General features: G+C 38.8%; 2 protein-coding genes across 6 annotated transcripts in view; one reads left to right on the top strand and one right to left on the bottom strand.

Moving 5' to 3' along the window:
* SRP54 (signal recognition particle 54) overlaps positions 1–6,835 on the bottom strand; it is a 36,343-nt gene extending 29,508 nt beyond the window's left edge. Inside the window, exons 1-2 of one of the 2 annotated variants that reach the window (XM_005222057.5) lie at positions 6,613–6,835; positions 1,408–1,544 (exon numbers count right to left, since the gene is read on the bottom strand). The gene's annotated coding sequence lies outside the window, so the exon portion shown is untranslated. The remainder of the gene's footprint in view (positions 1–1,407; positions 1,545–6,612) is intronic. The other variant, XM_005222056.5, reaches the window with a different exon arrangement.
* A 61-nt stretch (positions 6,836–6,896) lies between these two features.
* LOC613444 (RIKEN cDNA 2700097O09Rik-like) overlaps positions 6,897–23,353 on the top strand; it is a 29,251-nt gene continuing 12,794 nt past the window's right edge. Inside the window, exons 1-2 of one of the 4 annotated variants that reach the window (XM_005222052.4) lie at positions 6,897–7,132; positions 23,211–23,332. In XM_005222052.4, coding sequence (XP_005222109.1) covers positions 7,126–7,132; positions 23,211–23,332 — 129 coding nt within the window. In that variant the 5' untranslated portion in view covers positions 6,897–7,125. The other 3 variants (XM_005222053.5, NM_001076273.1, XM_015459286.3) reach the window with 3 other exon arrangements.

Genomic DNA, 23,353 nt, shown 5'->3' with positions numbered 1-23,353 from the left:
AGAAAATCCAGGCACTGCCGTCTTTGCCTCAAAAACCAAGGAACTGACAAATGACTTACCCAAAGAGAGGCAGGAAATTTAAACAGCTTGGAGGCAATTGTCTCAGATCCTAGTTCTTATGATTCCACAAACCGTGGTCTCTAATTGAACAAACTTTTCCCCACACTTAGTTAATTTAAAGGTCTATAAACTGAAAATACAAGTACTGGGTTGCCCAAAATGTTTGTTTGTTTTCCGTAAGACACAGTAGAAAAACCCAAACAAACTTTTTGGCCAAATAATACTATATTTATTGAAAAAAGTCCACACAAAAGTCGACACACACAGCTCATACCCTGGTCATCAAGGATTAACTACACGTTATTGCAGTCTATCTCCCTCAACCAAAATGTAAGTTGCATGAGGGCAGAGACGTTTGCCTCTTTTGCTCTCTCCTGTGAGCTCACTGCTTTATTTACCCTCAGTCTTTACTAAAAATGAACTTTATGGATGAATAATGTATTTAAGACCTTAGTTAAATAACAAAACTAGGGAGCCAAAGTCACAAATGGCCTTAAAAATATCTCTCAAAAGACCACATAAATTAACCGATAAAGAAAACATGACAATCAAGAAAATCAACAACCTAGATAATTGATATTGTACAATTAGTTTTCATTTGCCTTATTATAACTTTTCAGAAGTTCCAACAAGACTCTTAAAAACTAACTTCGCTTTGTTCTAATATGCACACTAGAATACATATATCTTTTACTGTTAATGGCTAACCCTATAGCTCAAATTCGGATAATTTACAATTCAAGCACGCTCACTCAAAATTCTCTGGGCTAACTAAAAAGATTTAGAGAAGTAAATATGTGTATACATGTACTAGAGTTTCACAAAAGAAGAATCTCTACTTAGATGGGGCTGTTGGCAAGGTAAGGGATTACACTATAGCAGTTCATACAGTTTAACATCTATTATCTCATTCCACCCTCACAACAATTTTACCATATAAGCAGGTGAAAGAATGGAACAGCCATTCCCTACCCAATAAAAAGCATAATGACGTCCTATAGTCCCTTGGGAATACAACCTTAGGTCTGAGAGTATGAATGATGCTTTAGACAACTGAGTTGAAGATCCTTGCTGGCAAACTCCTGGAACAAATTTTGCTGCCATAATACAAAAGAGGAAATCATACTTTGAAAGCAAAGATGCACATTCCTCTTCATGAAGAGTAATAATTGCAATATCCAGAAAGAGCTGATAAGTCCACTGCAATCAGGATGCACAAGGACTGATCTTGGCCCATCACACTTTCTCCTAACATGAATCTAAGAGTTGGACAGTGAGGCAGTAGAAACAGGCTCAAGTTTGGGATGCCCTAGGTAAGGCAGGCACAGGGCCAAGTATCATACTTACCTGCTACAGTGTGAAGTACTGGAAAGAGCATGGGCTTTGGAGTCTGACAGACTTGGATTCAAATCCCAGCTCTGTTACATACTGGCTGGGTTACTTTGGGCAAGTTACTTAATATCTCTGAGCCTCACATTCCTCACCTGCAAAATGGAGATAATACCATTATCAAGGTAGTTACCCTGAAAGGCTGTTGTGAGGATTAAATGAGACAGTACGTATAAAACTGCCTGCAGGTGCACAGTACACTAACTCTTATTTTCCTTCCTTTCTTGATGATGTCAGTTGCCTTTCCCTATAATGCTGAGTTGTGAATAAACTGGAAAATTTCTGAACATTACTAAAGTGTCTGTCCCACTACCCAGGAATCACTCCCCCAGAATCTTTTAACATTAAGTGCCAATTTCATGTACTTGGTTATTCTTCAACAGAAGCTGGAATGCCCAAGCAGCCATTTTTCTCTGCATAAACAATTAAAAATAGTCCTGCCAGAACCCTGCCCAATCTTGGATTATATAAACAGACTCTAATGCTTAGATATTCCAAATCTTATTATTTTATATATCTTATTATAATGAAAATCTTATTATAATGAAAACACCTATTAAAAAATTCTTCTACCTACTAGGCTCCTCTGTCCTTGAAATTCTACAGGCAAAAATAAAAAAGTTCTTCTATGCCCTAATTGATGACTAATTTATTGGATCAATATTACACTAAAGAACATATAAATATACTATTATTAGTAAATATCTTTAGAAAAATGATTTCTACATTATATACTTTCCTGTAAAATAGTCAATAGGCCAAACCAGTATATGCTTTCCTGATTATAACATTAAACATATACATATATATTTTAAATCCTACATAGCATATGTATTTATAGTCTATAACCACAGAAAAGTAAACTCTCTAACAAAGCAACCTATTGGTATTTTACTTGGTAAATGATTATATCTGAATAACTAATACAAGTTAATGCCTTTCGAATTTAGGAATATTTTTCATTCTGAATATACTCAGTCCTCTAAAGAAATAATTCATTTTTAAGTTTTGTGATTACAAGAGGATACACGTTCATTAAATTCAAACACTACAGAAACATTAAAGGTAGAAATACAGTTTTCCTAACCCTCTTTTTGTCCTTTGATAACCACCAACAATAATTTGGCATACACTCCTATAGACTTTTTAACGCATTATAATTTAGGCAAGTTTTCACAAGAATTATGGTTTGGGAAGGAGTGAAGAGGAAAGCAGAAATGAAGGAAAATTTTTTGTAAATATGTTTGCTAATGCTAAAAATATGCTTAGAGGTAAAAGCCAGACTACAAAACTGCACATAATGTATTTTGTTTAAACAAATATCCAAAAAACGCATTACCCAGGAGGGAAATGTAAATCAAAGGCACGATCAGATACCACTTGACCCACACTGAGATAACTGTAATAACAAGTTTTGGTGAGAACGTGCAGAAATTGGAACTCTCATACACTGCTAGTGGGAACGTAAAATGGTACAGCCCTAGAAAACAGGTTGGCGATTCCTCAAAATTTTAAATGCACAAAGTTACTGTATGACCCAGCAATTCCACTCCTGGGTACATCCGAGAAAAAGGAAGATACACATCCACACAAAGAATTATACTTAAATGGTCACTAGAAGCACTATTCACACTAGCCAAAAAGGGAAGGGAAAAAAGCGCCAAATATCCCTCAACTGATGAGTGGATAAATAAAATGTGGCATACCCACCAAATGGAATATTATTTGATAATCAAAAGAGATGAAGTACTGATACATGCCACAACACGGATAAATCTTGAAAGCGTTGTGTTAAATGAAAGAAACCAGTGACAAAAGGATATTTGATTTCACTTATATAAAATGTCCAGAAGAGAAAAACCTATAAAGAGAGAAAGTGGATTAATAGTTGCTTAGGGTTTGGGAATTAGGGGGAAATGAGAAGTATTAGTGGGCATGGGGTTTCTTTGTGGAGTGATGAAAATGTTCTAAAATTGATGGTGGTGATGGTTGTGCGTGCTCAGTCACGTCTGACTCTCTGCGACCCCGTGCACTGTAGCCCGCCAGGCTCCTCTGTCCATGGGATTCTCCAGGCAAGAATACTGGAGTGGGTTGCCATGCCCTCCTCCAGGGAATCTTCCCCAGGGATCGAACCTGTGTCTCTTAAGTCTCCTCCATTGGCAGGCGGTTTCTTTACCACTAGTGCCACCTGGGAAGCCCTGGATGGTTGCACAACTGTGCAAATACATTAAAGACCACTGAACTGTACCCTTTGGGTGAGCTGTATGGTATGTTAACCTTATTGTAGTAAAGCTTCTAGAAAATAATAACATTTGTCATCTTTGATGGTGAACAGTAATTTAAATTTTCTAATACATTCTTGTAATTTTCAAATTGTTGGTAACGACTATGAGAATTCCTTTTGGTTAAGGGGAAAGTTATTTTTCAAAGTGCTCTTTATGAGAATTAGAATAATGTTATTCTAGAGGTTGAGACAGAATGGCCCCTTGTATTCAGTTAGTCAGTCACTCATTAAACACCTACTATGTGCTCCAGGAATTGCTCCAGCAAGCAAAGTTCTAACTTCAAATCAATAAATTACATCAAGTTAACACAGACAAGATTCCTCTGTTAACTTCAGAAAATAAATTAGGTATCATGCCACCACTGACTTCTCTGTCTTATTTTGCACCAATCAATATTAGGAAATATTCTCTTCAATACAATGATTCTGTTTTCAAATTTTAAAACAACTTTAAAACTCATTTTAACATTAAGGATAAAACCACTGCAACACTTCATGGCTTAACAGCAGAAAAGGTATACCAAAAATTCAATTAGCAACAATAGCTAATAATTCAAAAGCACTGGGAATCAATTCTCTAAGATACTTTCTGGCTGTCAAGTCAATCATAAAAAGAATCTTTATGTAAACTGTTACCAGGAGGAAAATTAAAACAAAGTCAAAAGAACTCTTTGGAAATAGTTTGCCTTGAAGCTAAAATGAACACAGCCTGAAAATATGGATGAGGAGGGATGAGGCATATGCTCAAGTAATGGGCAATTTCAATGGCATTCAGCTAACACCTGTCAGCTAAAAATGAAGTAATCAATCAGAAACTTCAGGGATGGTAACATTATAAGATTATGGGGGAAGTGGCCTCATCTAAATTCTTGATTAGGAGAGCCAAACGAGGCACCTATGTTTTGAAACACTTCACTAGCTATACTGATGTGCAGCCAGGGTTAATAAGCACTGCATGAAGCAACACTCATTAAGGCAAACAAGAGAATGAAAAATCTGTTCTATAATTTAAAAATTAGAGACAATGTAACAAAGGCATTGAAGGGAGAAAAACTGGAGTAAGGAGACTACATATTCTAAACATACTCCAAAAGTCTATTCAAGAGATGTGAGCTTGAACTAAGGAAGAACACAAAACAGAGGGACAGGGCTCAAGTTAAGGGTTAATCATAAAGCAGAATCTATAGGACCTAATGATCAAATGGTTATGGAGAATGAAAGAGAAACAGAGGCAAAAATGACTCTGAGGGCTCTCCTTTGAATAACCATGTGGTTAGTGATGCCATTAACCAATGAATGGAATGCAAAAAAGAGAAGCTGATTTGAAAGTTAAATAGAGGCAAGATTCAAGGGGTTTTAAAGGTTATTTACAAAATTCTACTACTAGGTTGGCAGTTAGTGTTGACTTTATTATTCTTTTTAAAATTGAACAAATACCACAAAATTCAACTAGAAACCCAAGGTCAAAACTCTGAGATAAACTAGGAAAGTGTGTAGGTTATATGTAATAAAAAGGGGAACGAAAAGAAGGTGGAGAGAGTGAACTTGGTTTTAGACCTACTGAATTTGCAGAAACTAAAATACTATTTCATGAAACAAGGGCTAGAGAAAAAGATGTGGAAATTGTTGGCATACAACGATAATACTATGGAAGCAGATGAGAACTCTCAGAGACAGCTTATGGGATAAGGCAATTGTGAACCGCCAACTAAAAGGAGTCCATTGAGACTTCGAGAATAATCAGGAGGAGAGACGCTTTTACCAATTCCCTTTGCAAAGGCATACACAAGAAAATCAATTGAAAAAAAAAAAATTAAAGCTACCATTTATGATTATCTTACTGTATTCCAGTGGCAGGTCCAGAATTTCCAGATAGGTGGAGTTACAGGAGTAATCAATCTCTTTGAAGGAGGGCTTGAAGATGCTTTTGCACAGGACTTCATATTTAGTTAGAAAATACTGACCAGATCAAAAAATCAAGGGAAAGAAGTTTGAAGGAAATAGTTCCCCTCCCACTGCTGTATTCTAGGCATGGTACCAAACATGTTACCTAATCTTCCATTCTCAAACTAAGGTGGATGAGGAAACTGAGGCTAGATTGGAATATCAACTTGCTCAAGGTCACAAATCTTCTAAGGAGCAGAGCATATCATCTTTGTTTCCATAGCTCTCATGGCTCTTTACATCTTACTAGAATTTCTCATCACTCATCTTGATTATAATGTATATTTATGTGTCTCTGTATCACTGTACTGTTAGGTCCTCAATGCCAGGGTTCAAGTCATTCATTTCTGTATCCTTATAGCTAAGAAAGAGTAAACATTTTGTTGAATGAAGCATATGAAAGAACCATGTGAGAACAGCATCAACAACGTCAACAAGGGAGAAAGAGTTTCAAGAAACGTCTAGTAGCACCAGATGTTACGGACAGAGCCACCAGTATATTTTAGGTCGTCAATGGCACTGAACTGATATCCCTTAATCATTTTTGAAAGCCTACTACAGGCGGGACACTGTGTTAATTAGACACAAGTTGACGTGGAAAAATAAAATCTGGTACAAGTCAACAGATTTTCGGAGTAGCAGCCACATCTAAATTCTTGATCAGGACAGCAAAACAGAGTCTGGCCTGACATCGCTTACGTTTAATTTGGCTCTGGCAAATCTGAAGACAATTTTAAAGGGTCACAGCGCATCTTTTAACAAAACTTCTGGTGAGGGACAAGAGATGAAAATGGGCCAGCGCACCTCTGTCTCGATGACGACAGCTGGTGGCCAAAGCAGCCAAGTCCCTCCGGAGTGTCTACCCCGCTGAGCAGGACTGGGGCTGCCCCCAGCTGCTAGTCGGCAGTCTGGGGCGGGAAAAAGCAGACACTTACCGCAAAAGGCACCGCTACCGCCGTGGCCCAAAGGGGCCCGAGAGACCTTCGCGAAGCCCCACGCCGGGGAAGGAAACCAGGGAACGCGGGGATCAGACAGACAGGTGCGACCCCACAGCCCGACTTCCCAAACTGGATAAACTAGGGTTCCAGCGCCCAGTACCGCAACGCCAACTCCCACCAGCTGGAAACCCGACGACTGCCACCGAACCTTCCGCCCAATGAGGAAACGTCACCACTCGGCGTAGTCCAGCCTTTCAAGAAGGGGATACACTTCCGCTTCCGGGGCACTCGGCGCGTCTCTACAGAGTGTTTACCGAGAGTGTGTTGAGATGTTTCTTTGCCTTGATTGGCCTTTGACATTCGTTTCCTATCGCTTAATAACTGCGGCATTAAAGTTAGTATGAAGATAGGAGGCTTTCTAGGGATGCGATCTCAAGAAAGATGTCCAGCCTCCAGGCGCCACCTGACGAAAAATGACTTGGCTGAGCACCACCAGCTAAGAGGGGAATTATGAAAGGTGGGAGATGTCTCAGAATAGGGAGTCCCAGGAGCACGTGAGAACTCCAAGGAGGAGGCGGGGCTTAGGATTTTGGTAGCCGAGGGAGGCGGGTTCCACGCCGGGTCTAATCGGGTGTCTGAACCGGCCTCTGCCTGCGTATGCGCAGTGCGAACCTTCCGCTGATCTGCTTTCTCCAACATGGAATTCCGCGCCGCGCGGCTCGCAGTACTGCAACTGCTCCGTACGGTGGCTCCGGCAGACCTCCCAGCGCTTCTGCAATGGATGCGAACTACCCGTAAGCGATCAGAGCCAGAGTCAGGCGGTTGGGGCAAGGATATGCTGTGGGTCCTGACCTTGGGGACTTAGGGTGAGGCCAGAAGCCTTCCATGGGGTAGCGGTGCTGGTCTCTGCTCTGCTACCGGGCGGGTTCACCAGGCACATCGCAAGCATTGACAGAGTAGGAGTCTAGTTTAGGACTGGATGCAGAAAGACCCGGCTCTGGGTTTTATGATTCCGCTACAGACTTAGGCAGCTAGAGCCGCATTGTGTCTACCCTAGTTCCTAAAGGAAAAAAAAAGTGAGAGGAATGGGTTAGCCCAACTCCCCACTACTCCCACAAATTTGGGACTACCAGTAGGATACTACCTGAAAAAGCCCTTTGCAAGATAAGTTTTAGACTGTAGAACTGGAGGTTTTTTACCCTGTAGGCAAAGTCTCATGTAGCTAATCTCAGTGTGTGTGTTAGTCGCTCAGTCGTGACTCTTTGCGACCCCCATGGACTGTGTAGCTCACCAGGCTTCTCTGTCCATGGGATTCTCCAGGTAAGAATACTGGAATAGGTTGCCATTTCCTTCTCCAGGGGATCTTCCTGACCCAGGGATTGAACCCGTGTCTCCTGCATTGCAGGCAGATTCTTTACCATCAGCTACAGGAAGTCCCAACTAGTCTAAATAGTCCAGACATTTAAAGGAGTTGTTCCAGGGTGGGGAGAGAGAGAAAGAGGGGAGGGGAAGACTTTGTTTTGAATAATATTAATAGTAATACTAAAAAAGCACATGTTAGAATTGAAATGTGGTAATTAGGTCGAGTTATTGAAGAATGGAGGTAGATCTATTTTAGCAAAGTGAAACCTGGTGAAAAAATAGAATATTACTCGTTTGAGAACTCCTCCAAACCATGCTCTGCTTTTGTACTTCTAAACGTTGATTCCATGTTTATTTTCAGCCAGACATGAACTATTATTCCTGTTTGCTGATGACTCCCAGTTTTAGACTTTCAGGCATGAGGTTCTTCCTGGAAATTCTCTCTCTTTGTGTTGTTAGAGTCAATAATCATTTGGGTGTTATCATTATTGTTATTACTATTACACATTTTGGAAGATCATTTTAGCTACTGCTACTGCTAAGTCACTTCAGTCGTGTCCGACTCTGTGCGACCCCATAGACGGCAGCCCACCAGGCTCCCCCGTCCCTGGGATTCTCCAGGCAAGAACACTGGAGTCGGTTGCCATTTCCTTCTCCAATGCATGAAAGTGAAAAGTGAAAGTGAAGTTGCTCAGTCGTGTCGGACCCTCAGTGATCCCATGGACTGCAGACTACCAGGCTCCTCCATCCATGGGGTTTTCCAGGCAAGAGTACTGGAGTGGGGTGCCATTGCCTTCTCCATCATTTTATCTAAGATGCCAAAATAAAATTACTTTGGACATCTGCTAGTGAGATTAGCCTGGAAAGTAGAGAAAACCAAAGAGGTAGCTTCATATTTTTACACACAGACAAGATTCAAGATTGTTGTTCCTTGCCTTAAAGATTTTTCAGTTTTGTGGAACCATTTGTAATCTAAATCTCCAATTTTAGAGGCATCAGCTGAGACTCCATTTTTCCGAAATCACAGAAAGCATGTTTTGGATGATGATTTTGTAAACAAGAAGACCCAACACTATTGCCTAAATAATATGTGTCTACTTTTTCTAACACCATGTTCTGTCTTTCTCCAGCAGATCCTGTAGTCAGAGGTACTCAGGCAGTTTGTTAAACAATTTAGAAAACAAACTGAGTTTCTGAAAAATGTTTATTACAATGAATATCTTAAGAAATAAGTGTCACTTATTCTTGCCTGAAGAATCCCATGAACAGAGGAGGCTGGTGGGCTATTGTCCATGGGATCACAAAGAGTCAGACACAACTGAGCAACTATACTTTTTTTAACTTAAGACGAAGGAGTATGTTTTAATATAAATCTTAAAAAGTAGTATAATTTATTGGTAAACCTTTTTTAGGTGGTAATATATACATAATATAAAATTTGCCATTTTCAAGTGTGCAGTTAAATGATATGAAATACATGTACATTGTGTAGCCATCATCATTATTGCCTCCAGAACTGAAACTCATAGTGTACTTTTTTTTATTAAATACAGCACAAAAGATTCTTCCAATCAGCAATTTTTCATTTTCCTAATTCCCTTCTTCCAGGGGGAAAAAAAATTATTGCATGATGTCTTACTTTTATGACATTTGCTTAGACCTTTGTTAATTATAACTCTCCTTGAATTTTTATACTATTTAGTGGAATAGCAAGAGTTAATAATAGGCTTTATGATTTTGATTTTGAGCTTCATAGAGTTTATTGAAAGTTAAAAAACTACATATTGCTAACAAGTAAAATCATAATAATTTTAAATACACAAAAGAAAGAATAATATTGTTGGTCTCTGAAGGAATAGTGGAATTATCATATCTAGACCTGGGGTCATTTGGAATCAAGCTGATAGAACCAGAATAGTAGACCAGGACAGAAATAAGCACATATCAATGTCTGATATAAACTGAAGATGTAGAAAAAATAAAAAAATAAAGACAGAGCTTGTATTTACTTTAGTACAGCTTAGACCAAGGTCTAGAAACAAATGATCACTAGTATAGTCACTTCCCTTGTGACTCAGACAGTAAAGTGTCTGCCTACAATGCGGGAGACCCTGGGTCGGGAAGATCCTCTGGAGAAGGAAATGGCAACCCACTCCAGTACTCTTGCCTGGAAAATCCCATGGATGGAGGAGCATGGTAGGCTACAGTCCATGGGGTCTCAGAGAGTTGGACACAACTGAGCAACTTCACTTCACTTCATAGGAGGGATGAAACAAAGATGAGGGACAAAGCACACACAGACAACTCCCGCCTCAAATAAATAAGAGAGTAAAAAAATACAACAGGACCTCAGTGCATTGACTCTAATCTCATGGTAGAGCATCTGTTCTTTTCTACTTCTTTATATACATACTACTTCATGTATGTATGTGAAATGGACTCTAGGCTTAGCTTTCAACATATAGGAGAGTAACTACAATCTCTATTAAGTGAAGAGAACTGAGAGCCAGAACTTTGAATGTGGTCCCCATTAGGCATATTAAAAATTGCATTTTGTTAACAGTTGTCTGTTAATGAACACTATTCTGAAGCCTCTGAATTTTTCCTGAATATTCATATACAAATGAGGATGTCAAACCAACAGCATGTAAAAGTTTCTATTGAGTCAAGTTACAAATACATACATTACCATGTGTAAAATAGATAGCTATTGGGAAGTTACTATAGCACAGGGGGCTCAGCCCTGTGCTCTGTGATGACATAGAGGGGTAGAATGCAGGGTGGGGTGGGTGGGAGGGTCAAGAGGGAGTATATATTGTATACTTAACACTGATTCATATTGTTGTATGGCAGAAACCAACACAACATTGTAAGGCAATTATCCTCCAATTAAAAGTAAATTTTTTAAAAGTTACAAAGGATAGAAAAGTGAGGTATGCTATAAGAAAATTAATAAAATCATCAAGAAAATATTTTAATATTTAAGGAAGATAATTGTAGATGAATAGAAGCTTTTAGAAGCTTTTTTGCTTCCTGTATTTTAAATACATCCTCACTAAACAGAATTGGACTTGCTGCTTAGCAGCAGCTACAAAGTTGTTAGAGGTTCTTTGAAATTCCTACTAAATCTAAAAAGCAAAGGCTGGGATCTAGTTACGTTTGTCAAACAGCATACTATTCCATTTCTGTATTGTATTACCACTGAGGAAGTAGCCACATAACTTACATGTTTTCCAATCTTTATTAACAGATTATGAATTTGTGAAAGTTATCAAGTATACGAGGTAAATAGGTTGTTTTTTCCAGAAGTTAAAAAGATACACTGGGCAAATGCATACCTCTTAAACAAAATTTTTCTGTTAAATAAGTAAAAATAATTGTACTTTTCATCACATTTATTGTATATTAAAAATGGGCACAATATATAAAAAGAATAATATGAACAAGTAATTTATTCCAAAATGCACTATTAGATTAACATTAGAAAATCAAGCAATGTAATTCAGTATATTAACTAAAAAGAAAAACTATATGATTATCTCAAGAGACATAAAAAAGCATTTGACGATATCCAACATCTCTTCCTGATAAACACTTACCAGACTAGGAATAGCAGGCAACATTCTCAACCTGATAAAGGGGATCTATGAAAAATCTACAGCTGACATCATACTTAATGGTGAAAGACTGAATTCTTTCCCCTAAGAACAAAAGAGGGATTTGTACTCATCACTTCTAGCCAGCATCATAACAGAGCTGCTGAAAGTGTTAGTCGCTCAGTCCTGTCCGACTCTTTGTGACCCATGGACTGGAGCCCACCAGGCTCCTTTGTTCATGGGATTTTCCAAGCAAGAATACTGGAGTGGGTGGCCATTTCCTCCTCCAGGAGATCTTCCAACCCAGAGATCGAACCCGCGTCTCCGGCATTGCAGGCGGGTTCTTTACCCTCTGAGCCACTGGGGGATTATGTGTAAGAGCTTCTAGCCAATACAATACAGCAAGGAAAGGGGGAAGAGGAAGGCATCTCCTTTAGAAACAGGTTAATGGATAAACAAATTGTGCTGTATTTTTATAATGGAATATTACTTGGCAAATAAATGGAATGAAGTGTTTGTATGTGCAACAACATGGACAAATTTTGCTAAGTGAAATAAACTATACTGAAAAAAGACTTCATACTTGGATTCCATTTATCTAAGCCTCTAGGAAAATGCCAGCTAATCTATAGTGACAGAAAATAGATCTCTGGTGGCTGGGTTGGTAGGGGATTAGAGAGAAGGAAGGATTACAGAGGGGCAGGAGGTGATACTGGGGATAATGACTATATTCACTATCATGGTTATAGTGATCTTTCATACTACATGTTGTATATATATGTTAAAACTTATATAACTGTGCACTTTAAATATGCACAGTTTATTGTATGTCCGTTCTACCTCTATAAAGTTGTTTTTTTAATTCCATAAGAAGTCAGATCTGTGTTCTCTCTCCCCTTTGAATTTGGGTGCTCTCTGTGACACCTTTGGCCATTAGAATTTGACAGAAATGACACTAGGCCAGTTTCAGACCTAGGGTTTAAGAAACTGACAACTTCTACTTCCTACTTCTTGGAATACTTGCTCTGGGAGAATCTGGCCATCGTGTGTAGTCTGACTACCCTGAGATCGTCACAGTGTCAGGAAGTCCCAGCTAGCTTATGGAGAGCAAGATGTCCAACCAGCCTACATGTTTCTGCTGTCCTAGCCTGGGTACCACACATGTGAGTGAAAAAGCCATATGAGGTATCCAGACCAGTAAAGCCTTTGTTACAAATACTGTTTCTGTGAACATTCATGTACATATTTTTGTGTAAACGTAAGTTTTCGTTTCTCTGTGATAATGTCCAAGAATGCAATTGCTGCATCATATGGTAAGTGCATTTTTAGTTTTATAGGAACTGCCAGACTGTTTTCCAGAGTGACTGTAATCCTGTTTCTCTGCATCCTCACTATGCACCACGAACTCAGTCATGTCCAACTCTTTGCTACTATATGGACTGTAGCCCGCTAGGCTCCTCTGTCCATTGAATTCTCCAGGCAAGAATACTGGAGTGTGGGGACTTCCCTAGTGGCCCAGTGGATAAGACCATGTTCCCAATGTGTGGGGCCCAGATTTGATCCCTGGTCATGGAATTAGATCCTACATGCTGCAGCTAAGAATTCACATGCCACAGCTAAAGATCTCACGTGCTACAAGGAAGGTCAAAGATTCTGCGTGCCACAACTAAGACCAAGCACAGCCAGATAACTAAAGGTTAAAAAAAAAATACTGTAGTGGGTTGCCATTTCCTATTCCAGGGGATCTTCCCCCGCCAGGGATTGAACCCACACCTTCTCCTATGTTGGCAGGCTGATTCTTTACCACTGAGCCACTTGCTAGTAAGGAAGTAAGCCACAATGCTAGTAAGGAAGACCTGTATCCTTACTAGCATTTGGTATTTTCAGTATTTTTATGTTAGCCACTCTGAAAATTATATAATGATATATCATTGGGGTTTTTTTTCCAATTTTTTTTTTAATAATTTTGTTTATTTATTTTGGTTGTGCTGGGTCTTCATGGCTTTTCTCTAGTTGCAGAGACCAGGGGCTACTCTAGTTGTGGTGTGCAGGCTTCTCACTGCAATGGCTCCTCTTGTTGGCAGAGCACATGCTCTAGGGCATGAGGGCTTCAGTAGTTGTGGCACGTGGACTCAGTAGTTGCAGCTCCTGGGCTCGAGAGCACAGGCTCAATAGCTGTGGCGCAAGGACTTAGTTGCTCCATGGCATGTGGGATCTTCCCAGATCAGGGATCCAGCTTGCGTCTCCTGCATTGGCAGGCTCTTTACCACTGAGCCATCAGGGAAGCCCTATCATTGGGTTTTAATTTCCATTTCTCAAATGATGTTGAACATCTTGTCATGTGTTTATTTGCCATTTGTATATCCTCTTTGATGTAGTATCTGTTTATGTCTTTTGCCCATTTTCTATTGTAAACAGAAATAATAAATAGTTATTAATAAATAATATAAATATAAGTATAAATATATTTTGTAAATATGAATATGTATACATTTATATTACATAATATAAATTATATTTATGCTGCTGCTAAGTCGCTTCAGTTGTGTCCGTCTCTGTGCGACCCCATGGACAGCAGCCCACCAGGCTCCTCTGTCCACAGGATTCTCCAGACAAGAATGGCACCCCACTGCAGTACTCTTGCCTGGAAAATCCCATGGGGTCGCTAAGAGTCAGACAGGACTGAGCGACTTCACTTTCACTTCTCAATTTCATGCATTGGAGAAGGAAATGGCAACCCAATAAATATAAATAATAAATCAGTTCAGTTCAGTCGTATCCGACTGTTTGCAATCCCATGAAGCGTAGCACGCCAGGCCTCCCTGTCCATCACCAACTCCCAGAGTTCACTCAAACGCATGCCCATCGAGTCGGTGATGCCATCTAGCCATCTCATCCTCTGTCGTCCCTTTCTCCTCCTGCCGCCAATCCCTCCCAGCATCAGAGTTTTTTCCAATGAGTCAACTCTTCGCATGAGGTGGCCAAAGTACTGCAGTTTCAGCTTTAGCATCAGTCCTTCCAAAGAATACCCAGGACTGATCTCCTTTAGAATGGACTAATAGTTCTTTATTATTTTAGATATAAGCCCTTTGTCAGATGTATGTATGCAGTATTTTCTCCCAGTAATTTGCCTGTTCCTTCTCTTAACAGAACTTTCAAAGCAAAAGTTTTTAATTTTAATAAGGTTCAATTTATCCCATTTTTGTTTTTTGATGTCAAATTTAAGATCTCTTTGGCCCTAGATTCTGAAGATTTTCTCCTATGCTTTTTTTCCCTCTTTATTTAAAAATTACTCAATACTGTGTTAGTTTCAGGTGTTAAGGTTTCTTTTACAAACCCTAAGAGTTTTGTAAAAAGGTTTTTTCACAAAATTCTAAAAGAATTGTCGTTTTGTGTATTACATGTTCTTTGACCTAAGTTAACTTTTGTATAAAGTGTGAAATTTAGATTGAAGTTCATTTTTTCCCCTGTAGATGTCCATTTGCTCCAGCACAACTTGTTGAAAAGGCTCTTCTTTCTCCACTGAATTGCTTTTGAATCTTTGAAAATTATTTGTGCATTTTTGCCTGGATCTGTTCTGTATCTTTTTGAATGCTCTATTCTCTGTTGATTATTGTAGCTATCATTATTTAAAAATATGTTGTTTACTTTCTGAGCATTTGGCTATTTGCCTATTGTATTTCTGTTACTTTGGCTCCATTATGTTCAAAGATACTCTGTATGATTTAAATTCTTTAAGAATTTTTGATATTTGTTTTATGATTCAATATGGTCTATCAGACTTTTTTTTCCTCTAAGTGTAATGTAAAGCTGATGACAGCTCATTGGCCGTATCCAGTGTATTTCCTTTGTCGAGGTGAAGAAATGTTGGTTTACAGAAAGAAATTGAATGTAATTTTAAGCAATTTACTTTTAAAGATGAACACAACTATTTAGCAGAGGATATTTTAAGTAAATGCAAAATAACAGCTGAATGGCTTTATGTCAAAGACTAAGATATATGTTTTTTATGGGTGTCCAAGAGACAGAAAGTATTTCTTTTGTATTCAGCCTATGTTTTTCCTATATGGTGTATTTTGCAAAAAAAAAATCCCACACAGCTTGATAATTTTTCTACCTTTTATAAAAGATAGACCCTGTTTATTCATTTAGTAGATGTAGAAATTTGGTCTATAATTGAACATCCTAGTACTCTTGCCCGGAAAATCCAGTGGACGGAGGAGCCTGGTAGGCTGCAGCCTATGGGGTCGCTAAGAGTTGGGCACGACTGAGCGACTTCACTTTCACTTTTCACTTCCATGCATTGGAGAAGGAAATGGCAACCCACTCCAATGTTCTTGCCTGGAGAATCCCAGGGACGGGGGAGCCTGGTGGGCTGCCGTCTATGGGGTCGCACAGAGTCGGACACGACTGAAGTGACTTAACAGCAGCAGCATGGTCTATCTTGGTGACTGTTTTGTGGGCACTTAGAAAAACTGTATTCTATTGCAGTTTCGGAGAAGGCAATGGCACCCCACTTCAGTACTCTTGCCTGGAAAATCCCATGGACGGAGGAGCCTGGTGGGCTGCAGTCCATGGGGTGGCTAAGAGTCGGACACGACTGATCGACTTCACTTTCACTTTTCACTTTCATGCATTGGAGAAGGAAATGGCAACCCACTCCAGTGTTCTTGCCTGGAGAATCCCAGGGATGGGGGAGCCTGATGGGCTGCCGTCTATGGGGTCGCACAGAGTCGGACACGACTGAAGCGACTTAGCAGCAGCAGCAGCATTGCAGTTTAGTGGAGTGTTCTATACATATCTATTAGGTCTTGTTGATTGGTGATATTCTTCAGTTCCTCTATATCTTTGCTGATTTTCTGCCCTGTAGTCCTGTCAGTATCGTGTTGAACTCCCCAGCTGTAATTGTGAATTTTTCTATTTCTTCTTTCAGCCCTGTCAGTTTTTGTTTCATTCTGCCCACCTCTCCGCTGCCATGCTGCATGTGGAATCTTGGTTCCCTAACTGGGGATCATGGAAGCATGGAGTCTTAACCACTGTCTGGACATCCAGGGAAGTCCTTGTTTCATGTATTGATATTTTAAGGCTCTGTTGTTCAGTGTATGCACATTTAAGATCACTGTGTGTTCTTGATAGATTGATCCTTTTATCAGTATGTAATGTTCTTCATTGTCCCTAATAATTTTTTCTTTTGCTTTAACATCTATTTTATTTCATATCAGTATAGCTACCCTATTTTTTTTTAAACCATTGCCACAATTTTTTTCCCCATCCTTTTATATTCAGTCTTCCTGGCATGTTTAAAGTGAGTTTCTGTTGACAGCATAATAACACTGGAGTGGGTTGCCATTTCCTATCCCAGGGGATCTTCCCAACCCAGGATGAGTTGTATTTTTTAAATCTGTGTTGCTAATCTCTGTCTTTTGATTGATGTGTTTAAACCATTTACAATTAGCTTACTATATGTTAGCACTTAAGTATAGCATTTTATTGTTTGTTTCCTTTCTGACCCTCTGTTTCTCAATTTCTTGTTATCTCCTCTTGCCTTCCTGTGGGTAAATGGAACAGTTTTAGCATTCTGTTCTTCTTTGTAGTGTTTCTGAGTGTATTTCTTTGTAGAGTTTTCTTTGTGGTTACTCTGAGTATGACAGTATACATATGTAACATCACTGCTGGTACTGCTGCTAAGTCGCTTCAGTCCTGTCTGACTCTAGTTATCAGTGTTTTATCTGATCCTTTTACCTGTCTTATCTGTTTTACTAGAAGCAAATATTGAAATCTTACTTCCACATAGGTCCCTATACCCTCCCCCACTTTAAAAATATGACTGTTTTATGTATTTCCTGTATACATGTACATAGAGCACCATTACAGGTGGTTTTATAAATTTTGATTTAACCATCACATATGATTTAAGAAACTAATGAGAAAGATAGCCTATTTTTACACATTCTGTTCTTTCCTGTCTGAAGTTCCAAGCCCTCTTCTGCTATTTCCTTTCTGTTGAAATTTCCTATACCCATTCTTTAAGGGTAGGTCTTAAGGCAACAAAATTTTTTGTTTTTTAGTTTTTCTGCATCTGATTTGTCTTTACTTCTCCTTCATTCCTGAAGGATAATTTCATCAGATAGAAAATTTACAGCTTGTGGTCCTTTTCTTCCAGCATTTGAAAAGTTTTGTAACCTCCTGGCTCCTTGGTTTCAGATGAAAACTTCACTGTTGTTTGGTGTTTCCCTGTAGGGAATGAATCATTTCTCTTTGGTTGTTTTTAAGATTTGTTCCTTGCCTCTTGTTTTTAGAAGTTTATGATATGTTCTTAGTGGATTTCTTTGCGTCTATCATATTTAGACTTTGCTTGGCTTCTTAAATCTGTAGGTTTAGATCTTTCACCTAATTTAGGGAGTTTTTAGCTGTATTTCTTCAATACTTTTCAGCTCCACACTTTTCCCCCTACTTCTGGAACTCAGATACCAATGTTAGCTCTTTCGTTATTCCAAAGATCCTTAGGTCTCTGTTCAATTTCTTTTTTATTTTCTCTCTTTTGTTCAGATGGAATAAATTTTATTGGTCTGTCAATTCAAGTGAACTGGTTCTATCCTCTGTCATCTCTACTACGGAGCCCTTTCAGCAAGGGATTTCTAAATTATTTTATTTTTCTGTTTTGCAGTTTCTGTTTCTTTTTCTATGACTTCTTTGCTGAGATTTTCTATTTTTTTCACTTATTACAGGATAATTCATAACTACTTATTGAAGCATTTTCGTTATAGCATCTTTAGAGTCCTTGTCTGATCGTCCAAACTAAGTTGCACAGTAGCATCTAGATTGCGAGAGTCAAATTAATATTTGTCCTGTTCTTGATATAAATGATGTTCTGTTATATCGTGAACATTTTGTTTGTATGCTAGGATAATTTTTATTTTATCCTGGATATTTTAGATATTATGCTGACTTGATCCTGTTCAGATTTTCTATCTTAGTAGGCAGTTGCCCCGCTTAAGTTTAACCTGTTGATTCTGGCCTGCTTTTGTGAGCTGTAGCTCTGACAACATTTAGTTTTCAGTGCCCTTGCAGTGCTATTCAGGCTTGTTTCATTCTTTGGTACTGCTGGGGCTTCCTGCTCAATCTATGCTGGTGTTTCCTGCTTGGAGAAAGATACCTGTGTCACTGAGCTGCCTTCCACCAGTGGGGGTCCGGGGACGAGCAGTACAGGGCCTGGTTTGCTCTTGGCTTCTGGGCAGAGGGCTGAGAGGCCTCAGGCCTGAGTCTCTCCTGCTGGGCAGAGGGCCTGGAGACAGCAGCCTCCTACTTTGTTACCAGATAGCCTGCCTTTGCCCCAGGTGTGGGCTAGAGATTAGGGTTCTCCAGTACACCTCTGTTATTCTTCCCCTTTACTGGTCTTTGGCGAGAGAGAGCAGACTTAGTTTTTGTTTTGTTTATTCAGTCTATAAGTGTTGGTAGTTCTGGTTGGTAGTCACTCACCTCTCCAGGGCCCAGTCCAGGCTACATGGAAGATGAAAACCCAGGAGGGAATTCACTGCGGTGACCTTCCATCCTTAATTCCTGACATCCCTAGACAGTTTACCTTTTTTCTTCAGAGTCCTTTATGGTTGCCTGTTGGTTTACGTCCAGGATATTTCATCGTATTTAGAGGGGAGGAGCTGGGGAAATTGAGGGAAGTAGCCATCTTGTCTAAGGCCAGAAGTCCCCTCAGTAAATTTTTAAACTTTGAATAAGAACTTCAAAGTAATATAAAATATTAATGAATAATAGGAAATACATGGCCCAGTGTTTAATTATATATTATAAATCATTAGAGATAAGGATATGGGTGAATGACGGCCAGGGGCTGAAGGTAAGACTTCCTGGAGATGAAGTAACTTGAGAAGGCCCTTATTGTGAAAAACAAGGTCATAGTTGAAAGGAGCAATATGAACAGGAAGGAATATGGAAAACAACTGAGGGAATTTGCCTGTCTTAAGCAAAAATTATGTTAGTGAGTAATGAGAGTAGAAAATAGGATGGTTAGACTCTGGTGATATAGAGGGCCATGAAAGTCTACAGTAATACTGGATACATTGAAAAGTGGAAAGCTGTCCCAAAATTGTAAGGAGAAGGAGTGACATGAGTGAAGTTTAAGCAAAATTAGTTTAAAAAAAATCCGGAGAAGGCAATGGCACCCCACTCCAGTACTCTTGCCTGGAAAATCCCATGGACGGAGGAGCCTGGTAGGCTGCAGTCCATGGGGTCGAGAAGAGTTGTACACGACTGCGCGACTTCACTTTCAGTTTTCACTTAGATGCATTGGAGGAGGAAATGGCAACCCACTCCAGTGTTCTTGCCTGGAGAATCCCAGGGACGGGGGAGCCTGGTGAGCTGCCGTCTATGGGGTCACACAGAGTTGGACACGACTGAAGCGACTTAGCAGCAGCAGTTTAAAATAGATGTCGTGTGGTGTTAGTCACTCAGTCATGTCCGACTCTTTGTGACCCCATGGACTGTAGCCCGCCAGGCTCCTTTGTCCATAGGATTTTTCAGGCAAGAATACTGGAGTGGGTTGCCATTTCCTTCTCCAAAATACATGTGTAAGGTAACTCATATTGGGGAGAAACTGATCATTCAGGAGCCAATTATGAGTTTGTCCTGGTTTTCTAAGTGTGAGGTGGTACCTGTGACTATGAAGTAGTTGAAGCGGTAATAAAGAGGAAGTGAATTCAAAAGTGAACATGATGGGACTTGATACCTGACTAGATATAAAAAGTGAGACTTGATTCATAGACTGTCAGCTTTGGTGAGTTCTCTTTTCCCATGTACTTAATTAAATATAAGTAGGAAACTTGTAAAGAATAGATTTTGCTCTGCAGAGAAACTCTTCTTTCTCTGTTCCCTTCCCACCTGCATATGTAATTTGAGAAAAACCTAACTGTCCTCAGGCAACTGATTAACACCTTTAATCTTTTTCCAAGCAACATACTGTTACCACACATTCCAAAATTGTTATTATACATGTTAAAAGATGTCCAGCCTCACTAGTAATTAAAGAAATGCAAATTAAAACAACAAAGTTTGTTTTTATAGTACAGTTCAATGCTGTAAGGCTTTCATGAAGTAAGGCTTACACATATTCTTATTTTTTTCTGATGGAGTAAATTGGTATAATCTTTCAGGAAAGAAATTTAGCAGTATGTAGCAAGTTCAGTTCGGTTCAGTCGCTCAGTTGTGTCTGACTCTTTGCAACCCCATGGACTGCAGCACACCAGGCCTCCCCGTCCATCACCAACTCCCGGAGTTTACTCAAACTCATGTCCATTGAGTCAGCAATGCCATCCAACCATCTCATTCTCTGTCGTCCCCTTCTCCTGCCCTCAATCTTTCCCAGCATCAGGGTCTTTTCATATGAGTCAGCTCTTTGTATCGGGTGGCCAAAGTATTGGAGTTTCAGCTTCAACATCAGTCCTTCCAATGAACACTCAGGACTGATCTCCTTTAGGATGAACTGGTTGGATCTCCTTGCAGTCCAAGGGACTCTCAAGAGTCTTCTCCAACACCATAGTTCAAAAGTGTCAATTCTTTGGTGCTGAGCTTTCTTTATAGTCCAACTCTCACATCCATACATGACTGTGTACGTTGTAAAAGCCTTTACAATGTTTAAGTACTTCTGCTAGGAATTTATAGTAAGGAAATAAATGCAAAAAGGCCAAATGTTATGCAAAGAGGCCAAAGTATGCCAAATGTTAGCAATGTCCCTAAATTTTCACAGTTATAATTGTATATAAATGTATAGTAGTAGGAGTGAATGGTTAATACAAATATGATGGAATATTACATAGCCTTTAAAAATAATGTTTTAAGGAATTTAATTTTAATAACAAAGTAAATACTTCCAGTTTTTAAAAAACTGCATCACAGATGCTATTTAAATTCCACCTAAAACAATTTGAGGACTTCCTGGCAATCCAGTGGTTAAGACTCAATGTTTCTACTGCAGGGGACACAAGTTCAAACCCTGAGCAGGGAGCTAAGATCTCATATTTCGTGTGGCATTGCCAAAAAGATAATAATCAAAATTTTTTAAATAAATAGAAGAATTTGGAATGAATCTTCATAATATTTTTGTTTGTCTATAATTTATATTCGGCATCCTCCTATAAATAATTTGTAGCAACATTTAGATCACTGTCACAGGTAGGTGTAGAAAGAAAAAATAAAAAGAGTTAAAAGGCCTTTCTGCATTAGTTCAGGGAGTCAAATAATGTATCTTCATGTTAACTACTATTGCTCAGAGAGAGGTTATGCAGAGAAAGAACCTGTGTATGTAGGGACACAGTGGAAAGAGTGAAAAGAAAGAGTAAAAAACTTAGGTTTATTTCTTTTGCTGCTGTTGGCCTGCTTTGTAACTTTTCACAATTCATGTCGCCTTAATTACCTCCTCTGTGAATCAGAAAAGGTAATCTTGCTTTGTCTTCTTCACATGGATGTTATAATATTTAATTGATGTAGTTTCTACCTGAAAGAACTTTGCAAGCTAGAAAATATTATCCAAATTTTAATTGTTATTTGTGACTTGAGAATAGCATTCTGACCCAACACAAGAATTATTATTAGTATGTTTAAGAAGGAAATCATGAACTTATTTAAAAACAACCAAAGACTTGAGGGATAGGGTATGTGGAAATGGATGGTATTTTCTTCACAATCTACCTGTTTTCCTTTTATAGCTATTTTAAAACAGTAAGGAAAACACAGTCCCCTTGAGGTCCTTTTACTCTAGCAAGAATTCAATATAAGATAGTTTTTTAAGAAAAAGGTAAAATGTTTTCATTAGTTGTTCTTTCCAGTCTATATTTGGCATTCAGGCTATAGCTAACTTTTACAGTGTTTTACTTCAAGGTGAGTCTGTTCTACTTAAAATTATGTATGAGCTTCTTAGAAACCATTCTTTTGTAGAGCCAATTAAAAAAAAAATTTAAACACAGATAAGTTGAAAAAACAGAACAATGAAAACCACTTTTACACCCTTACATAGATTCACCAAGTGTCACTTTCTTCATCTTTATTTCTATATACATTGGCATACACGCTCACTCCCCTTTTTCCAGTGTATCCAAAAGTAGGCCAGAGCCATCAGAAATGTGCTGTTTTAATGATCATTTTATCTGCTGTTCAGATGCAGCAGAGCAACATGATTCTTATAAAGTTTATTCTATAGTTGGTGCCATCTGTTTGTGCTTATTATCTGAAGTCTTGGGTACATTTTATTGGAGGCAGGGATGCTCGGATTAAAGTTATCCCTATGCAATGCCTCCTAAACTTATAAAGTCTACATGGTCACAAAAGGAATATTTGACTACTTCCTAGTAAGTTTAAGTAGTAAGAGTACTACATACTTTTTAAATGTCTTTGTTGTTCTGTAACAGGCTGAAATAGTCAAGTTTTATATTTTCAAGCAGCTTAGAAAAGGAAAAAACTCAATGTTTTCCATGGAACATTTGTTAGAATTTGAATATTTCATTGGACCTAGAATGTTTGTTTATTGTTATAAATCGATGCTATCTGATAGAAGATAACCATCCATTGTAATCACTTAGTCTAGGTATGACTGCAACCATAAAAACTATACTTTTTTTTTTTTTTGGGCAGGAGATTTTGATGAATTCACTCAAGACAATAATGACATTATGTTGAAAAACATAGCAGAAGACCTTCGGAATTGCTTACCTCTAGAAACTATGCTTTCCTCAGAACATCTAGCCCTCCAAAAAGTAAATATATTAAATTCATTT

Source organism: Bos taurus, chromosome 21 (assembly GCF_002263795.3).
Source record: "Bos taurus isolate L1 Dominette 01449 registration number 42190680 breed Hereford chromosome 21, ARS-UCD2.0, whole genome shotgun sequence".
Taxonomy (NCBI): domain Eukaryota; kingdom Metazoa; phylum Chordata; class Mammalia; order Artiodactyla; family Bovidae; genus Bos; species Bos taurus.
Note: the sequence above shows the minus strand (reverse complement) of the source record. Positions and strands in the feature narration are given on the sequence as shown.